The sequence below is a fragment of the Laccaria bicolor genome, genomic scaffold (assembly GCF_000143565.1).
Source record: "Laccaria bicolor S238N-H82 LACBIscaffold_38 genomic scaffold, whole genome shotgun sequence".
Classification (NCBI taxonomy): domain Eukaryota; kingdom Fungi; phylum Basidiomycota; class Agaricomycetes; order Agaricales; family Hydnangiaceae; genus Laccaria; species Laccaria bicolor.
In genome coordinates, this window is record NW_001889909.1 from 286,806 (window position 1) to 301,182 (window position 14,377).

Here is a 14,377-nt window from a genome sequence, read left to right on the forward strand (position 1 = left end):
GAGGTGAGATGACGAAAGTGGAGCGATGCGCTCTACGCCGCGCTGCCGGAACGAATGCCTGGGGTATATATGTTCCACACACAGGAAGAAAGGACCGTCACTTCAGCGAGTTTAGAAACGTGCAAGAGGTGGGCGTATCCGGTCATGTGGGTTTGAGCGCCCTATTAGAAGAAGCTTGAAACATTCGTTCATTTTATCCTCGTTGCAATCTCGTCGGAGATACATATATGCCTCTCGTCACTTGCACCTCACTATCATAGTGTAAGTAATTCTCGGTGTCTATAAATTCATAATCACATCGTGTTGAACTTTGCCAAGAACGTTCTTCTATTTATCTGAAAAGGTCGTCGCTTTCCTCCCTCCTTTGTATCGGGAACCTATTTTAGTGATTCCTTGTGGTGGGAATTAGCGCTCGTCCATGTGGTGCGGAGGGTATACAAAATTTCCTGGTACCCCCGACTATCTCCCAGTAACCACTAACAACTACTGGCTTACGGATGGGAGGAACGGACTCCCCCTCCCTTGACCAAATACATCCTCCTTGTATGCGCGTAACTGCTTCCGACCAAAATCATCCCGCGATCTGATTGGACCGTTGCTTATCAAACCCACCCTTCAAGCGGTGTTTTTTTGTCATTCACGGCATTGGCAAAGTTCCTTGAGTACATAAGTGGACGGAACACTGGACGGAGATTGTCCATCAATTGTCGTGGCCAATCAATGTTCGTGATCAGTTCAGAAAACGGGGGCAAACATTCCCGCTTGGAACTTGGAAAAGAATAATAATAATCCAACGCTACAATGTGTGCGTGGTCATGCGGTTCAATATGACCGCCTTAAGGCTTGTAAGACGTGAATAAGGAAAAAATTGTTCCTGCTTTTGAGGGATATCGATCTTCGATACTTACTTTCCTACTCCTTCGCCTACTAGCAGCCGTTCCAACCCCCCCACGGCTCGTTTCCCCGAGTCATTTCCGAAGATATGCCAACAGCCCGAGGATAAAAGCGGTGGAAGTCCGCCGCAGCTTGAATCGAAGAGACAAACCCAAGTAGTGTATGAGTCCTTGAAAGTTGCGTTTGATTTCTTGAGCCAATCGCTCCCCATGGCCATTATGTGATGGTGATCAGCCCCCTCCTGAGTCCCGCCACTAGGCACATCATGATTTATTCTCGGGTCAATGATATCAACGAGTGGGACCACCAATCAGTCGGCGGATCAAAACCTCCATGATCAGCTTCGATCAAAAAATCACGACATTGTACCATCGATCGGGTGGTTTGGCGATATGGGGAGACTCCGGTCCGTGTTTCCTGGATCCATCGCGTGCACTTGAGGGAAGTGTTGCCGGTGCGGTACTTGTAAGTTGTCCATGTGCACAGTGCAGTCTAAGCTAGTCCAAGCGCAGGCCACCAACACACAGGTGAGGAAGATTAGAACCGATTTTTTTTTTGAATTTATGACTTGATAAGGGTACTACAAGCGGAGAGAGGAGGGAGAGGGGTAATAGAAAGAGGGGGAGAGGTAAGTAGAAGACGATCGACAAGTCAATCAATACGATACAGCTTTGAGCAAGAAAGCAAGTTGAGCAGACATGCGAACCATGAGCAAGATCAATTGTAAGTATGAGAGGAAAAAGAAGGTGAATAAAGTCGTAAGACCAGCCTCCAAGATATTTTAGTATGACGACGATGGGATGTAAGTAACGATGCTATGATAGCTTTCCACGCTTGGGTGACGGTAAGGAACGTGCCTCGGGAAGAAAGGGAGGTCGGGAGAAGAAAGGGAATAATACATGATAAAGAAAGGCATAATTGTGATGACAAACTGTTCACTCATCATGTGCAGATTCTCTTGAAGCAGCGGAAGACGAAGAGGTTTGCTCAAGGGGAGGAGGTGCCCGCGAGGACGAAGCCGACTCCTGGGACGTGTTCCCAGAACGCGACGACAGCGATGGGGGGGTATCATGGCGAAGAGTCGGGCTAGCGTCGATAGTGGGCCTTCTAGAACTCGCACTTGATGGTGGGCCAACATGAGACCCCGGATTCGAGTCACCGCCATTCCCATTTCCCGCAGCGCTCGGAGGGGCATGCCAGGCCTGAAGAGCAGGAAGGGTATTTGACTGGTACTCACGCCTGTCCTGCGTAGTTGAGAGGGGAGCGAGAGGGGTATGGGTATAGTGGTATGGGGCAGAAATGGGCGGAAGCTGGTTCATGTTGTGGCCTTGGGGCTGGGGGTGATTGGGGTGCGCCATGGAGGGGCTGGATGAGAGAGAGCCCCCTCCTGGGGGGGTCCGGCCACGGAGGCTAGCAGTGGCCAAGGGCCCTCGTTTGTGAGGAAATTGATCTGGCCTAGGGCGGGAGTGAGTGCGTTCAAAGAGACCACACTTGTTGCAGAGCTAGGGGGGTGGTTAGTGTATTTTTTGGAGGCGGAAAAAGAGGAGAACTTACCACTTTCCCTGGGGACAGATTTGAGCGGCGCCACGTTGAGGTGTCGGTGGTGCAACAGTTGAAGCAACGTCTGCGAACACGGTCGCTTAATTTGGTCGCGGCGTCATCAGTGTGGATGATAGTGACAGGAGCCTGTCCGGGTAGGGGGTAAGGGTGGCCGTAGCCGTCACGCATTGGGTTGCCATGTCCGTGAGGCATGGCGGGAACCGCGAACTGATGGGGAAGCCCCGCAGCGGTATGATAGGGGGAGTGGGTTGGATGGTGGTGTTCGTACCGGGGATCGAAGGGAGGTGGGGGCGGATGAGTGTATATGTAGGTTGGGTGATGCATCGGCTCTGCACGTGCAGAGAAGTGGGATTCCGAATGATGCCTGTTTGATTGCATCATTGACGGGTCATGGTGATAGGTCGAGTATAAAGGCGGAGGTGCTTGAATGTTGGGAGGTGATCGACGGACGGAAGGTGTGGAAATTGATGAGCGGTCCGCGGACGTCACTGATGGGGAGGGGGAGTGGGAAGCTGAGAGCGAGGTGGCGGGTGGAGGCGATGGGACTCTGGGATTGTTGTCAAAGTGGTGCCTACGATGCCTAGTAGCGAGTAAGCTAGGGAGAAGGGGGAGAGGAGAGGAGAGAGCGTACGGGGAGGACATGGATAATGGTCCGACCCTATGTGGCATGGAATTGTCGTCCGACTGTGATTTCTCTTCTGGTGATGGGGGAGAGTGATTGACAAGAGAAGAGATATCGTTCTGCCTCTTATCTGGGTTGAGAAGAGATGAGAGCTGAGGAGATAGTGAGCTTTGTGGTAGGATTGGATCAACACGGACGTACGGGAGAGTCGTTGCGAAGAGCTGGGTCTATGGCAAAGTCAGATTTGTTGTCTGGTTGATGTTTTTCTTCTTGCTCTGGAAGATCCTTCGAGTCCCTTACAAGTGATGGGAGTGTCAGTGAATCATACAGGTAACTATTTAAGCGTATACCAACCAGCCAAACATGGGCATGCTGAACAATGTGAGCTGTGCGATTGTGATGTTGATGAAAGAACCACAGGTTCAAAAGTTGGCACAACAACGAGTCTAATACAGCCAGGCCATTCAGCGCTCCCAGAAGACGTCCAAAGGAGCTACCCACCGAATCGGTTTGCCTGATGAGTCCTTGAGATCCCGCTATTGATTCGTTTGATGGTTCAAGTCGTCACCTGCCAAAGGGAGAAAATTTGCCTTTCCTCTTTTTTCAATCTCCGACCCGTTTCAATCGCCGACAGGGCCCAAATCTGCGGACAACTTAGGACAACCCTATTAATTTCTTTTGCTCTGCATCCTCAAACGGAAACTAAGGTTGGGCTTGGGCTTTCACCTACTTCTTTTTTTTTTTAGGAAAAACAGAAAATTCTAGCCAAGCTGTGGGCAGAATCCCACCCTCGGATCACGCGGCCATCACGATATTCCACTTCCCCGCTCTTCTTTTCACAGCATGGACAACAAACCCCATATCTTTTTGCCACCCCACCTAGCCTTTAATTCATCTTTCTCACTAGACAAGCACTCTGGTTTCCACAGCCCACCAAATCAGTCCATTCCAACCCCGTCGGCGGTTCGAGTGCATCACGTCCTGCAGTGGTTTACCATAAAACGTGGTTCGCTGAGACCTTTTTCTTCCAAGGTAGATCCGTGGCCTGCCCGATGACTGACAGCAGCATCTGATCCCACCTTATCACGTCGACCCTGCACCATCACTCTCCCCTCGATCGTTCAATTATCGCACTGCTTTTGATGCATCTGTTCGTCATGATTAGCTGTTGTTTTAACCAAGGTCATCATCGCCAACAAAACATTTGGTTTTTTTGTGGGCCCTCTCAAAGTTGTAGAAAATGGTGTATCGTGTATCTGAAACGGGTAGTGTGGTCTGTGGCTCTTCTGCGGCACAAAGTACGTCAGTTTGGTTCCAAATATCCGTTCCAGCTCCCGATAACCCGGTTCAATGGCTATTCTTGGCTATCAGCCATCCTCTACTACCCATCTATCGCCATCACGCGCCAATCCGCGCGGTTTATCTCCTCAAGCACGAGCAAGGCATCTAGGTCGCCCGATGAAACTAATGGGCCTCATAGTAGTCCGGCCCTATCCGCAAGGAGGCAAGGCATCCACCATGACAATCATTAACCCCAGTAGCTCGTAAAAAATCTGGGCGTCAGCCAGGTTGTCCATTCCAGTGACGCCCAGGAGAATGGTCGGGACACGTACTACATGCTACACCATGACGTATGGTCAGCTGGAGAGAAGCAAAGATATCTTCCGACAAGGTAACGCGGGTCATTTTCGGGCCCGGGCCTCAACAACTGGATGCAATTTCCATCCCTTCGCAACATCACAATATCATTCCAGGTCGATTCCTTTGTTCGTCGACATCACTCCAGGATCTGACATCACGGGGGCACTATACTGCATGAACGCTGAACACAAATAGTGTTGATTTAATCTCGGGCTTATCCATCTCATGATGATAACCATGTTCTGCATGGAAATCGAACTCGAAGCGCGAGTACGACCGAGCGATCCACGATTCTTCCTCTTCTCTCCTCATCGACGTCTCTAGTGCGCGATTTGTCTTGAGAGGGGGCCTTGATTTGGACGGCCCTTCTCAGTTGCTCTTGCCGTTATCCGAGTCTTCCTGTTTCCCTCTTCCACGCGACTGCTTTTTCTTTTACCGCGACCTTCGGGTCCCTACAACTTGGCAACACCTCAGATTCCGGCCTACTTTCTGGAATCCACAAGTTGGTATGTTGTGAATGACGCTACTGCTTTTCTTTCTTTATTTCCGTACATCTTCCTCTCGCTCCCGCTCTCCGAATCGCACCTTGTATAACTGATACCGCTTTGCGCCCCAGGGTCCGTGTAGGCCGCAATGACACAAACACACCATCGAAGACCGTTTCGATTTTCTAGGGAGGCCTTGAACACCTTTGACAACACGTACAACAATAATCAACGGGACGCCACCGACCCTTCTAGTGTCTACACCCCATCGTACATTAAATCCCTCAAAACAAAAGCCCATGGAAGACAATCGTGACTCCACACAACAATACTCGATGGTGTATTTTACTGGGCGTCTATCAAATTTATCCACGTACGCGAGCTTTGAGCTCTTTATTGAACACAAATCCGAACTGACGAAGCTTATTCAGATTGCCGTTTACCACTCCCCTCATCGTACACCACGACTAGAGACCACTCTCCATCCCTATGGTTCCTCCTGATCGTCGATCTTGTTCCGCCCGGAGCGATGAGGCATTTTCTGAACACTCAAGTCCAATCATGTATCCCCAAATATCTTTTATACGTACCAGCCTGCACAACAGCACCTCCAACATCCCTTCCGTGCGTATCGGTTTGCTATTCCGCTCAGAGATGTACATCTTAATTTTACAATTGGTCATATGCATGATACCCAGGATTCAGGAAGTCAGGGTTGCGAAGCGCTCGACATAATCGCGTTCGTGTACCCACCATGTGCATGGAGTCTATACTAATCGCAGATTACTGCTCACCCGTTCCATACACGGAAAGGCACCTCGAGGACGAGTCGTCAGTTCTCCGCCGATGGTATAACTGAACAAGTGAACAACTGGGGGGTTGCGATACGGGCTCGGACGAGTCGTTCATGGTCTTTTTAACGTATCATTACTCATATTTGCCCCCTTCCACGGTTCTATCTCAATAGCTTACTGGGGGTTACCAGGCGTTCGTTCGCACCATAATAGTGCTGGTTGCTTCCCTTTCACATTGTTAATGAGGCCTTTGCAGGGTTTCCAAACGTGCGTAGTAATCGTTCCTAATTCTCTTTAACCCCGCGGACGTGCCCCTCTTCACTCCTGCCTCCTGCTCCACCCCACCGAACTTTTTCCGAGACCCAAATGCTGGGCGCGTTTTCCTCCAGTCTGAGTGGCCATTTTTTCAATGTGGCGCCGCGTCAGACATACAATAGGTATGTTTTAGTCGTCGTGATGAATACGAGTTACTTAATCTCAAAGATTCTCGGAGTCAAGCAGAACGAGGTGTGTACGCGGATGTGCAGTGGCTTTTGTGCTGTGGGATTACGTTAATAGGAACCGGAACGTGAATGCTGCCGAGCCGCCACTCGCGTAGTAAAGAAACAACAACAAAAGAGCTTGTGGCGCTCTGTTAGGGCCCATAACAATTAAACCAGCGTGTTGCTGATTTTCTTTGTGAGTAACCCCTGCTTTCCTTTCAGTAATACTACAAGCAATAATGGACTTAATGGACAAAGCGCAACAACGTGATGACGCGGACGACGGAAGACAAAGCTCCTCTTCACTACCGGGTGATGAAAGGCTCGATTATCCAGTCCACCCAGGTCGCGTATAGTGGCCTCAGTAACGCGCCTTGACCTGCCGTCGAATTACTTTTAAGAGGGTGGGAGGGATACCAAAACCCACACAACCGCATATCGGCTTCTTCCAACCTTATATTCAAAACCTCCAATCCATAATCATGAACAACGCCCTCTCTATGCGCCAACCCGTTTCCAGGGAGCAGAACTTCTCCTTCTCCACAGCCTCTAACTCCGCCTCTGCTGGCACTCTCACCTATCTCCTGAACAACACACGTCCCCTCGACTTCCACGAACAAATCCTCAAGGCTGTCCGAAGCCCGATGGCGTTCCCGCAAGATATCGACAATCTCCTCCACGCATTGGAGAAAGTCGGCATCATAATTGGGGCCGCGCAAGACGCCGCCAAAGACGCCAGGGTCCGCCACTGTGTGCGGTGCCACAAGACCTATGTCGAGCGAAACAACGGCTTTCAGGCGTGTCAGGTGGCGCACGACAAGCCGCGCTTGATCAAAACCGGCATACAATCCGACGCGAACACTGGGTTATGTGGTTTCAAAAATTATTATCCATGCTGCGACCAGATGGTTGGTACCGATGCGGGCGCGCCTTCGCATTACCATTTTGTGGGAAGGCACACGACGGTGGAGACGAATGTGAGGTATAATCCCACCAACGTTTTGACTTGTGTGATGAGGAAGTGCGCGGGACAGGGAGCTGCCCGAGATGTGACGATCGGCCAAGTTCCTCCGATGCAGTCAGCTGCCCCCCTCCCCTCTAGACCTGCGTCGAGGATGGAGGTGTCCTAAAGAGACGTAAGTCTTCTTTTCTTGTGGCATGCGTGTAGACCTTCTCACAGGCATCTATTCCAGGCTCATACAGACTGCTTAGCGCGTCTCGAACTTCTCCCTTTGTCGACAATCCGTGGTTAATGAAAAATACGTCCTGTCCTTGTCTTTACCAGAAACATACAATGAATGACTGGATATACCTGCATGTTCTAGAAGGGATGGATCTGAATAAATTGGATTGGAACAATCTCGTTATTGAGTTCGAAAAGAAGTTACACCACGAACTTTCCTAGGGTCCCTCGTTTACGTTGTCCGGTTTTATATTAATAATGGGGGCTGAAGCTTCGCTAGTGTCGTTGATCGTATTGTTCGTCTAAAGAATTTGGAAACTTCCCCTGTTCATTTGAAACTATCATTCTGGAGCTTGCTGGGAACTTGGAAATTGGCAAATAAGGGCAATAGTTTGAACTTGAAAGCCAACTCGAAAAACAAAAACTGATTTGAAACGTACAGCAGCTATGGTGAAGTATTTGGCAGTTATGCCGGCCTACTCATCCGGAATGGCATGTGACGCGATGGTAGGCCCTGAGATAGAACGGGCCGAGGATTCGAGCTTCTAGGTAAGCGCCAGAGAGAAAGATTGTGTAATCGCCCGCGCGTGTCGTGTAGACCTGAAGAGTTTTCATTTCACTATTGCGGCCATCCAAACCATGATTGGAAGCATTACATAGCATGGGCTGCCCCGAGCGTGGTCTGCAACAAATCAAGGGATGCGTCAGGTTCACACCAAGCTGAACGTCGTTTCTAATAGTTGTTCACGCGGGCCTACCGTCAAAGAACACAAGCCCTTTTTACAACCCGAGGTATCGTGCTGAAATGGATTCGTGGCCCGCAGTAGAGAGCAACGCCGCTTCTGACGAGGCAGGTGGAGTGGGAGATGTAGACGTCACTTGGAGTGACGGGGATTGGGTAGGAGGGAGGATAATCGGAAGGACCTGCAGCTGGGGGTTGAACATCGAAAAAAATGGCCGTAACAACGGCGGAGAGGAATATCCATCCTATTCGAGAACTTTGAACGCTCATTTGGGCTCTATCTAGAGCTCGACATTATCTCCAGGTGTGAAAGGCATGAAGTCTCTTGGTTGGAGTAACATGCGTTACTATCCACACAAGCGGGTACCACTTGAAATGAGATGCTTTGAGATGATGGAACATGCTCGATGATAGGAACTGAGAGAAAGAGAGACGTCATAGACATTTGCAGCAGGGAAAGAGTTGTGAGAAGGAGTTTCGGGAGTTCAGGTTGGAACGTAAATCCGGCAGCTCCATGTTTTCAACATACGCATTAAAAGGTACCATAACCGAAGGAAGACCTTCGGCGAGATAATAGAGGGTGGCGGAATGATCGTTGGGCTAATTCCTTCAATTGGAAGGTAACGTGGTGGGAAGAAGAGGAGGAGTTCGAGAAGAAATTTGAAGAAGACGCATACAGGGACCTTGCCATAGGTGCTTCAAGCTGCGGTAACTCATGAGAGGAATTGCAGCCCGTCGCAGATCTGAGGCCGATATGAGACTCTTGCCATATACCCTGAAAACTGGAAAGTTCCGTCAAACACGAAGAGAAAGAACGACAGCATACATTTACCCCGCGGGACAAAGCGACGGGCGATGGGTAAGATCGGGTCAGGAAGAGGGGCTGACGGTGATGGTGAGTTCGAGAGCAGCGAGCGGTTTAGCGCGGAGCCTCATATCTCCAACACAATCCTGTAAACCGAACCCAAACTCTTCGTCCCCCTCCATGACCGAGTCTGCGCGTCAAACCAGGGGCTCTTCAAGCTCGACCAGTTCTTTGTGATGTGCCAGGTTTCGTTAGTGTTTCCCGCAGGGTGCCCCCTTATGCCGCTGGGGAAATTGAGGATAGGTATAGTTGACGGTGTGGGGGAACTAACGCTTTGAGGACGCATTCCTTTTATGCAGGGGCACCAAGCAGCGGTTAAGGAAGCGCATCTACGCATGATTGAGAAGTGTTGGCGGAATCGCTGAGGTAATTTTGTTGGCCGTCGGGGTTCTGTTTAGAAAGTCTGTCAGCTTTCAATTGGGGTAAGAAGGAAACAGATACTACTTCACCTCAAAACTCGTCTTCTGCGTCGCCCCAAGATACGTCCTGCCCCAATCAACCTCCAACGTTCCAACCCCAAGGCTCGCCCCCGCCCCATGACGTTCACCTCAGCGGAGATTCGAGCGTCAACTTCTTCGAAACATCCCCAAAACGGTCAATTCGAATGTCGAGTCCTCCGATATAGTCCTCGTCGGGTAGCACGTTTGTCATCAGAAATCTAAGGCCCCACAAGACGACTTGATAGAACTCCCTTCATACTGCACGCTTCTCCCCTCGAACCGAACCCTTCCAATTGAGCCAAATCGTCATCAACGGGCTTCGTTCCATGGTTACGCTGGCCGGCACGGGAGACAGGCTGAGCTATACTAGATAGCATAGATGTGCAAAGGCAGTTGGAATAGAGGGCCACTACTTGTGTAATTGAAATTCGCCTAGTCGACAGAGTTGCTGCCTAAGCAAAGAGGTTACGAGAGAGGTACTGAGCAAGGACTTACGGCAACAGTAACCCTGACAGAGGGAAATATAATTCCGGTTTTGAAGGTAAGCTTGCCACTAGCAGATTGTGTGGTTGGAAGAGGTGGCCCCGCACTCAACCCGCACTTCAAGACTCGACGACGGTAGGGCATTGTTTTGGTCTATTTTGGGTCTATTGTGTTTTGACACTCAGAATCAACAACTCTGCTCAAAATTCAAGGAAGGACATCTAGGGCACGGGCAGTGAAGCATTCCTATTCTTTAACCATATTTCTTTATGTTAAAACCTTCATGACCACTGTACTTGTCCATTTGTCAATGAGCATGGAATACACACACAAACCATAATATTTGCATAATATTCAGAATAATTGAGCCTGGGCGGATTTCTTTTGTAAGGATGACACTCGTGGTAAGGAGCTTGACAAGGGAAAACAATTATGTGCTGACCTGCATAACTTGAATCAAGTGGTTGTTGGATCACATTTATATTTGTGTTTTCATTGCAGTTGCATGTACTTGAGAACTTGTCCCATCCCCTCAGGGCCTTGACAGAATTCAAGACATTAAAGGCAATAGATAGTAGTGTTTGAAAGTTAGGTTAGTTAACCGGAAAATAACCGGAAAATAACCGGACCTAACCGCAACACTAACCTAACCGCGTTTAGGGTTAATTGATTTCGAAAATGGAATAACCGGTTATTTTGCGGTTAACTAACCGTTAAATAACCGGTTATAACCAGCCCTATTATACACCTTCAAAACGCACTTTAGAACGTCGAAAATGCTTAAAATTTGACTAAGTTACGGTCAAATCTCTAAAATATCACTCAAATGTGTAGACTTTCAAGGATAATTGCATAAATATGTCAATTCTTCACCGAATTTAGCGTTCTTGGGCTCGTTTTAAAGCTAGAATATGCAGAAATAATATCTATCAAGATACATATGAGCATATTTGCCTTGTTATAAGTGATTCTTTATTTTTCGGTCCTAACCGGTTAGTAACTGCAAATAACTGACCGTAACCGTTTAGGTTATTTTAGGTTTCGGGACAAAGGCTAACCGGTCTCGGTCTCGGTTAGAGCCCCTGGGCACCCAATAACCGGACCTAACCGGACTTTCGAACACTAATAGATAGGAAGATATCTGCTGGCCTTAACTCAGACAGTGATATCAGTATTCAGAATCTAGAGTTGGGTTCACATAATAGATTGTTAGAACAATTCAGGCTGGGTAGCTACAACAAGTACATTTTACATTTTACACAATTGTCAAAGCTTACTGGGACAAGGGACATGAAATAGGAACATTGTAAAGAAATTTACCAGAAATTACAGGAACCAGTGAGTGAACTTGTAAGGAAGAACAGAAAGTTGGCATATTGAGGCATGTTGACCTGTGGGCTAGTTACACAACAAGTCCACAGATATTGGCAAAGGGGGGCAGAGTAAGATATAACTTTGAATTTCTGTAGATTCAGTCAGCACCCATATTTGCTGTGGGATGTATAGAAAATGAAGTGAACTATCACCTGCATTGTAATCTGCTAATTGGCAGGCTCATCTAGATCTGCACTGCTGTCTGGATTGTTATCTGGATTATTTTCTGCATCAGAGTCTTCATTATTTTCTTCATCTTGGTCTGAGTCATTGTCTTCATTGTTGTCCATATTGTGGCCAGCATTGGTCCATTCAGAAAACTTTGATTTGACTCTCAAAAATCCCTTCTTTACTCCAGATGAAACTTGAGCTAAAAAAAAGTAAGTCTGTTATATCACATAGGGGTAGATTATGAATTACCTTTCACTTGGTTATTAAATTCATCCAAATGTCTCTGTGTCTCTTTTGTATGAGGGTGCATTGAGCCTAAAATTTTCTGTTGGTGTCAAAGAACCCTCCGAAATAGAATCATTGCTTTAAATTCCATAGACTGGCTCTTGAGAGTTTTGGCTAGCTCCATCATGCTTTGCATTGAGGATGGGTGTGTCTTTCCAAATATCTTCCTCCTCTCATCAAGCACACACTTCTGAATCTTTTCTGCATCTTTATATTTTTTCATGCTGTAGTATGTGTTGGCAAGGTCTGCCTGGGCTGTAATAAGTCTGATTGCATTCTCAGCTGGAAGAAGCTTCACTGCATTTTCAGCTGGAAGAAGCTTAACTGCAATTTTAGCTGGAAGAAGCCTTACTGCATCTTCAGCTGGAAGATTGACTGCTAGAAGAAGCTTAAGTAACTTGATCTGCAACCTTTCTGCCTCTGCATATCTAATCTGGCAATGGTATGTTCTGGCAAGATTTGCCACAACAGTGAGAGTCTGTGGATGCGCCTCTCCAAGAATTCTCTGTCATCTCAAAAGCTTCATTATTGAGCAACTCTGCATCAGTGTACTTCTCCAACATGCAATAAGTGGTAGCAAGATCTCCCATGGCACTAAGTGTTTGTGGATGTTCTTCTCCAAGATTTCTTTTACATATATCCAGTACTTGGATTTGCAAGTTCTCTGCGTCTGTGTATTTTCCAAGAATGTAATGAGTGTTGGCAAGATGTATCATGGCAGTGATTGTATGTGGGTGGTCTTCTCCCAGTGTTCTCTTCTTTGCATCAAGTAAATCAGTGTTTAGCTTATCTGCTTCTTGATATTTTTTCAGATGGTACGTTGTGGTTGAAAGCTCTTCCATAGATAAGATTGTGTTTGGATGATCTTTTCCAAGAATTTTGAGCTTAATATCAAGTATTTGGGCATGTAACTTCTTCCCTTCACTATGTTTGCTTAGACAATGGTAAATGCTGACAAGATTCTCCATAGCCATAACTGTATATACATGATCTTTGCCATGAGACTTCATTCTTGCCTCAAGCACTGAAGCCTGCAGCTTCTCCGCTTCAGTATGTTTTCCCAGACTATGATATGTGCTGGCAAGATCTCCCATAGCAGTAAATGTATGAGAGTGTTTCTCTCCGAGAACTTTTTTTCTGATATCTAGTACTGTACTCTGTAATTTTTCTGCATCCGCATATTTTTCCAGTTTGTGATATGTGTTTGCAAGATTTGCCATTGCAGTAACTGTTTGCAGATGATATTCACCAAGAACTTTCCTTCTTACTTCCAGTACATGACTATTCAGTTGCTTGGCATCAGTATATTTTCCCAACTGATATAATGTGTTAGAAAGGTGTGTCATGGCAGAAATTGTGTAAGAATGTTCCTTTCCATAGACTCTCTCCCTTTCATCCAAGACTTGGCTTTTTAGTTGCTCTGCTTTTGTATATTTCCCCAGTATATGGTATGTGCTTGCCAGTTTTACCATGGCAGCAATTGTATGTGGATGCTCTTTACCAAGAACCCTTTTTCTCACATCAAGTACCAAAATATTCTGTTCCTCTGCCTTATTATATTTTTTGAGGCTGTTGTAAATGCTAGCAAGATTTTCCCTTGCAATGATTGTGTGTGAATGTTCTTCTCCAAGAACTTTGATTCTTGCCTTCAGTACTTGGTCAGCTAGCTCCTCTGCATCTTCATATTTTCCCAAACGCTGGTAGGTGCTAGCAAGATTTCCCATTGCAGTGATTATGTATGGATGTTCTTCATTGTGAACTTTCTTCCTTTCTTTAAGTACTTGGAGGTTTAGCTCATGTGCCTCACTATATTTCCCTAGACGATAAAAGGTATTTGCAAGATGTCCCATGGATGAGATTGTGTCCTCTATGCTCATTTGTCTTTCAATTTGTACTTTAAACCTCCTTGGCTTGGTATATCTGGCCATGCGTGCATCAAAAACTTGTTTTTGCAATTTCTCTGCCTCTTCATATTTTCCATGACCAGAGTAAGTGATTGCAAGATCCCTCATGGCCCAGACTGCATCTAGGTGGGCTTCTCCAAGTAATTCCCTTCTTTTTTGAAGTACCTGAATCTGATATGTTTCTGCCTCAGCATATTTTCCTTGCTCATATAAGATCCAACCAAATTTGGCACATGTATCATCATAGTAAGGGATTTGAACTTTTGCCTTCAGACTATGCTCTTGTATGGCTTTCATATGTGTCACCAGAATTTGCCAGAAAGTATAAGACTGATTTTCCAGATGCTTTGAAATGGAGATTGTCAAAATCCCATATCCCTTCAAGCAATAGCTCTGCCTTTCTTCAGCAGTCATCCTGTCTCTACTCCAAGCATGGACAAGTGGATGTATAG

At 47.1% G+C, this 14,377-nt stretch overlaps 8 protein-coding genes across 8 annotated transcripts; 2 read left to right on the forward strand and 6 right to left on the reverse strand.

Annotated features, from left to right (window-relative positions):
• Positions 1–1,428: 1,428 nt before the first annotated feature.
• LACBIDRAFT_295375 (uncharacterized protein) lies at positions 1,429–3,447 on the reverse strand (the record flags this gene model as incomplete). Its single annotated transcript, XM_001886547.1, has 5 exons — positions 1,429–2,396; positions 2,449–3,025; positions 3,086–3,228; positions 3,278–3,410; positions 3,431–3,447. 5 exons carry the CDS (start codon positions 3,445–3,447, stop codon positions 1,830–1,832), a joined length of 1,437 nt encoding a protein of 478 aa, XP_001886582.1. The 3' UTR covers positions 1,429–1,829.
• Positions 3,448–5,798: 2,351 nt separating this feature from the next.
• On the forward strand, positions 5,799–6,877 carry LACBIDRAFT_308037 (uncharacterized protein). The gene is made up of 5 exons (XM_001886460.1): positions 5,799–5,826; positions 5,901–5,941; positions 6,016–6,433; positions 6,480–6,674; positions 6,737–6,877. Exons 3-4 carry the CDS (start codon positions 6,363–6,365, stop codon positions 6,592–6,594), a joined length of 186 nt encoding a protein of 61 aa, XP_001886495.1. The 5' UTR covers positions 5,799–5,826; positions 5,901–5,941; positions 6,016–6,362; the 3' UTR covers positions 6,595–6,674; positions 6,737–6,877.
• A 39-nt stretch (positions 6,878–6,916) lies between these two features.
• Positions 6,917–7,608, forward strand: LACBIDRAFT_308038 (uncharacterized protein; the record flags this gene model as incomplete). Its single annotated transcript, XM_001886461.1, has 1 exon — positions 6,917–7,608. The coding sequence occupies exon 1, from the start codon at positions 6,961–6,963 to the stop codon at positions 7,606–7,608; it is 648 nt and encodes a 215-aa protein (XP_001886496.1). The 5' UTR covers positions 6,917–6,960.
• A 600-nt stretch (positions 7,609–8,208) lies between these two features.
• Positions 8,209–8,848, reverse strand: LACBIDRAFT_308040 (uncharacterized protein; the record flags this gene model as incomplete). Its single annotated transcript, XM_001886548.1, has 3 exons — positions 8,209–8,261; positions 8,318–8,343; positions 8,420–8,848. One exon carries the CDS (start codon positions 8,846–8,848, stop codon positions 8,681–8,683), a length of 168 nt encoding a protein of 55 aa, XP_001886583.1. The 3' UTR covers positions 8,209–8,261; positions 8,318–8,343; positions 8,420–8,680.
• An 87-nt stretch (positions 8,849–8,935) lies between these two features.
• Positions 8,936–9,390, reverse strand: LACBIDRAFT_308041 (uncharacterized protein; the record flags this gene model as incomplete). Its single annotated transcript, XM_001886549.1, has 2 exons — positions 8,936–9,178; positions 9,292–9,390. 2 exons carry the CDS (start codon positions 9,388–9,390, stop codon positions 8,936–8,938), a joined length of 342 nt encoding a protein of 113 aa, XP_001886584.1.
• Positions 9,391–9,597: 207 nt separating this feature from the next.
• Positions 9,598–9,806, reverse strand: LACBIDRAFT_308042 (uncharacterized protein; the record flags this gene model as incomplete). Its single annotated transcript, XM_001886550.1, has 2 exons — positions 9,598–9,658; positions 9,718–9,806. 2 exons carry the CDS (start codon positions 9,804–9,806, stop codon positions 9,598–9,600), a joined length of 150 nt encoding a protein of 49 aa, XP_001886585.1.
• Positions 9,807–9,811: 5 nt separating this feature from the next.
• On the reverse strand, positions 9,812–10,335 carry LACBIDRAFT_332077 (uncharacterized protein; the record flags this gene model as incomplete). The annotated part of the gene is made up of 3 exons (XM_001886551.1): positions 9,812–9,926; positions 9,994–10,160; positions 10,204–10,335. 3 exons carry the CDS (start codon positions 10,333–10,335, stop codon positions 9,812–9,814), a joined length of 414 nt encoding a protein of 137 aa, XP_001886586.1.
• A 1,397-nt stretch (positions 10,336–11,732) lies between these two features.
• LACBIDRAFT_308043 (uncharacterized protein) lies at positions 11,733–12,046 on the reverse strand (the record flags this gene model as incomplete). The annotated part of the gene is made up of 2 exons (XM_001886552.1): positions 11,733–11,935; positions 11,986–12,046. 2 exons carry the CDS (start codon positions 12,044–12,046, stop codon positions 11,733–11,735), a joined length of 264 nt encoding a protein of 87 aa, XP_001886587.1.
• Positions 12,047–14,377: the final 2,331 nt, after the last annotated feature.

Bases quoted from the DNA above. Each gene is read 5' to 3' on its own strand.
- LACBIDRAFT_308037 (XM_001886460.1), top strand. From the start codon at position 6,363: ATGCTGGGCGCGTTTTCCTCCAGTCTGAGTGGCCATTTTTTCAATGTG. The intron at 6,434-6,479 runs GTATGTTTTAGT...TTAATCTCAAAG, and splicing joins CCGCGTCAGACATACAATAG to ATTCTCGGAGTCAAGCAGAA.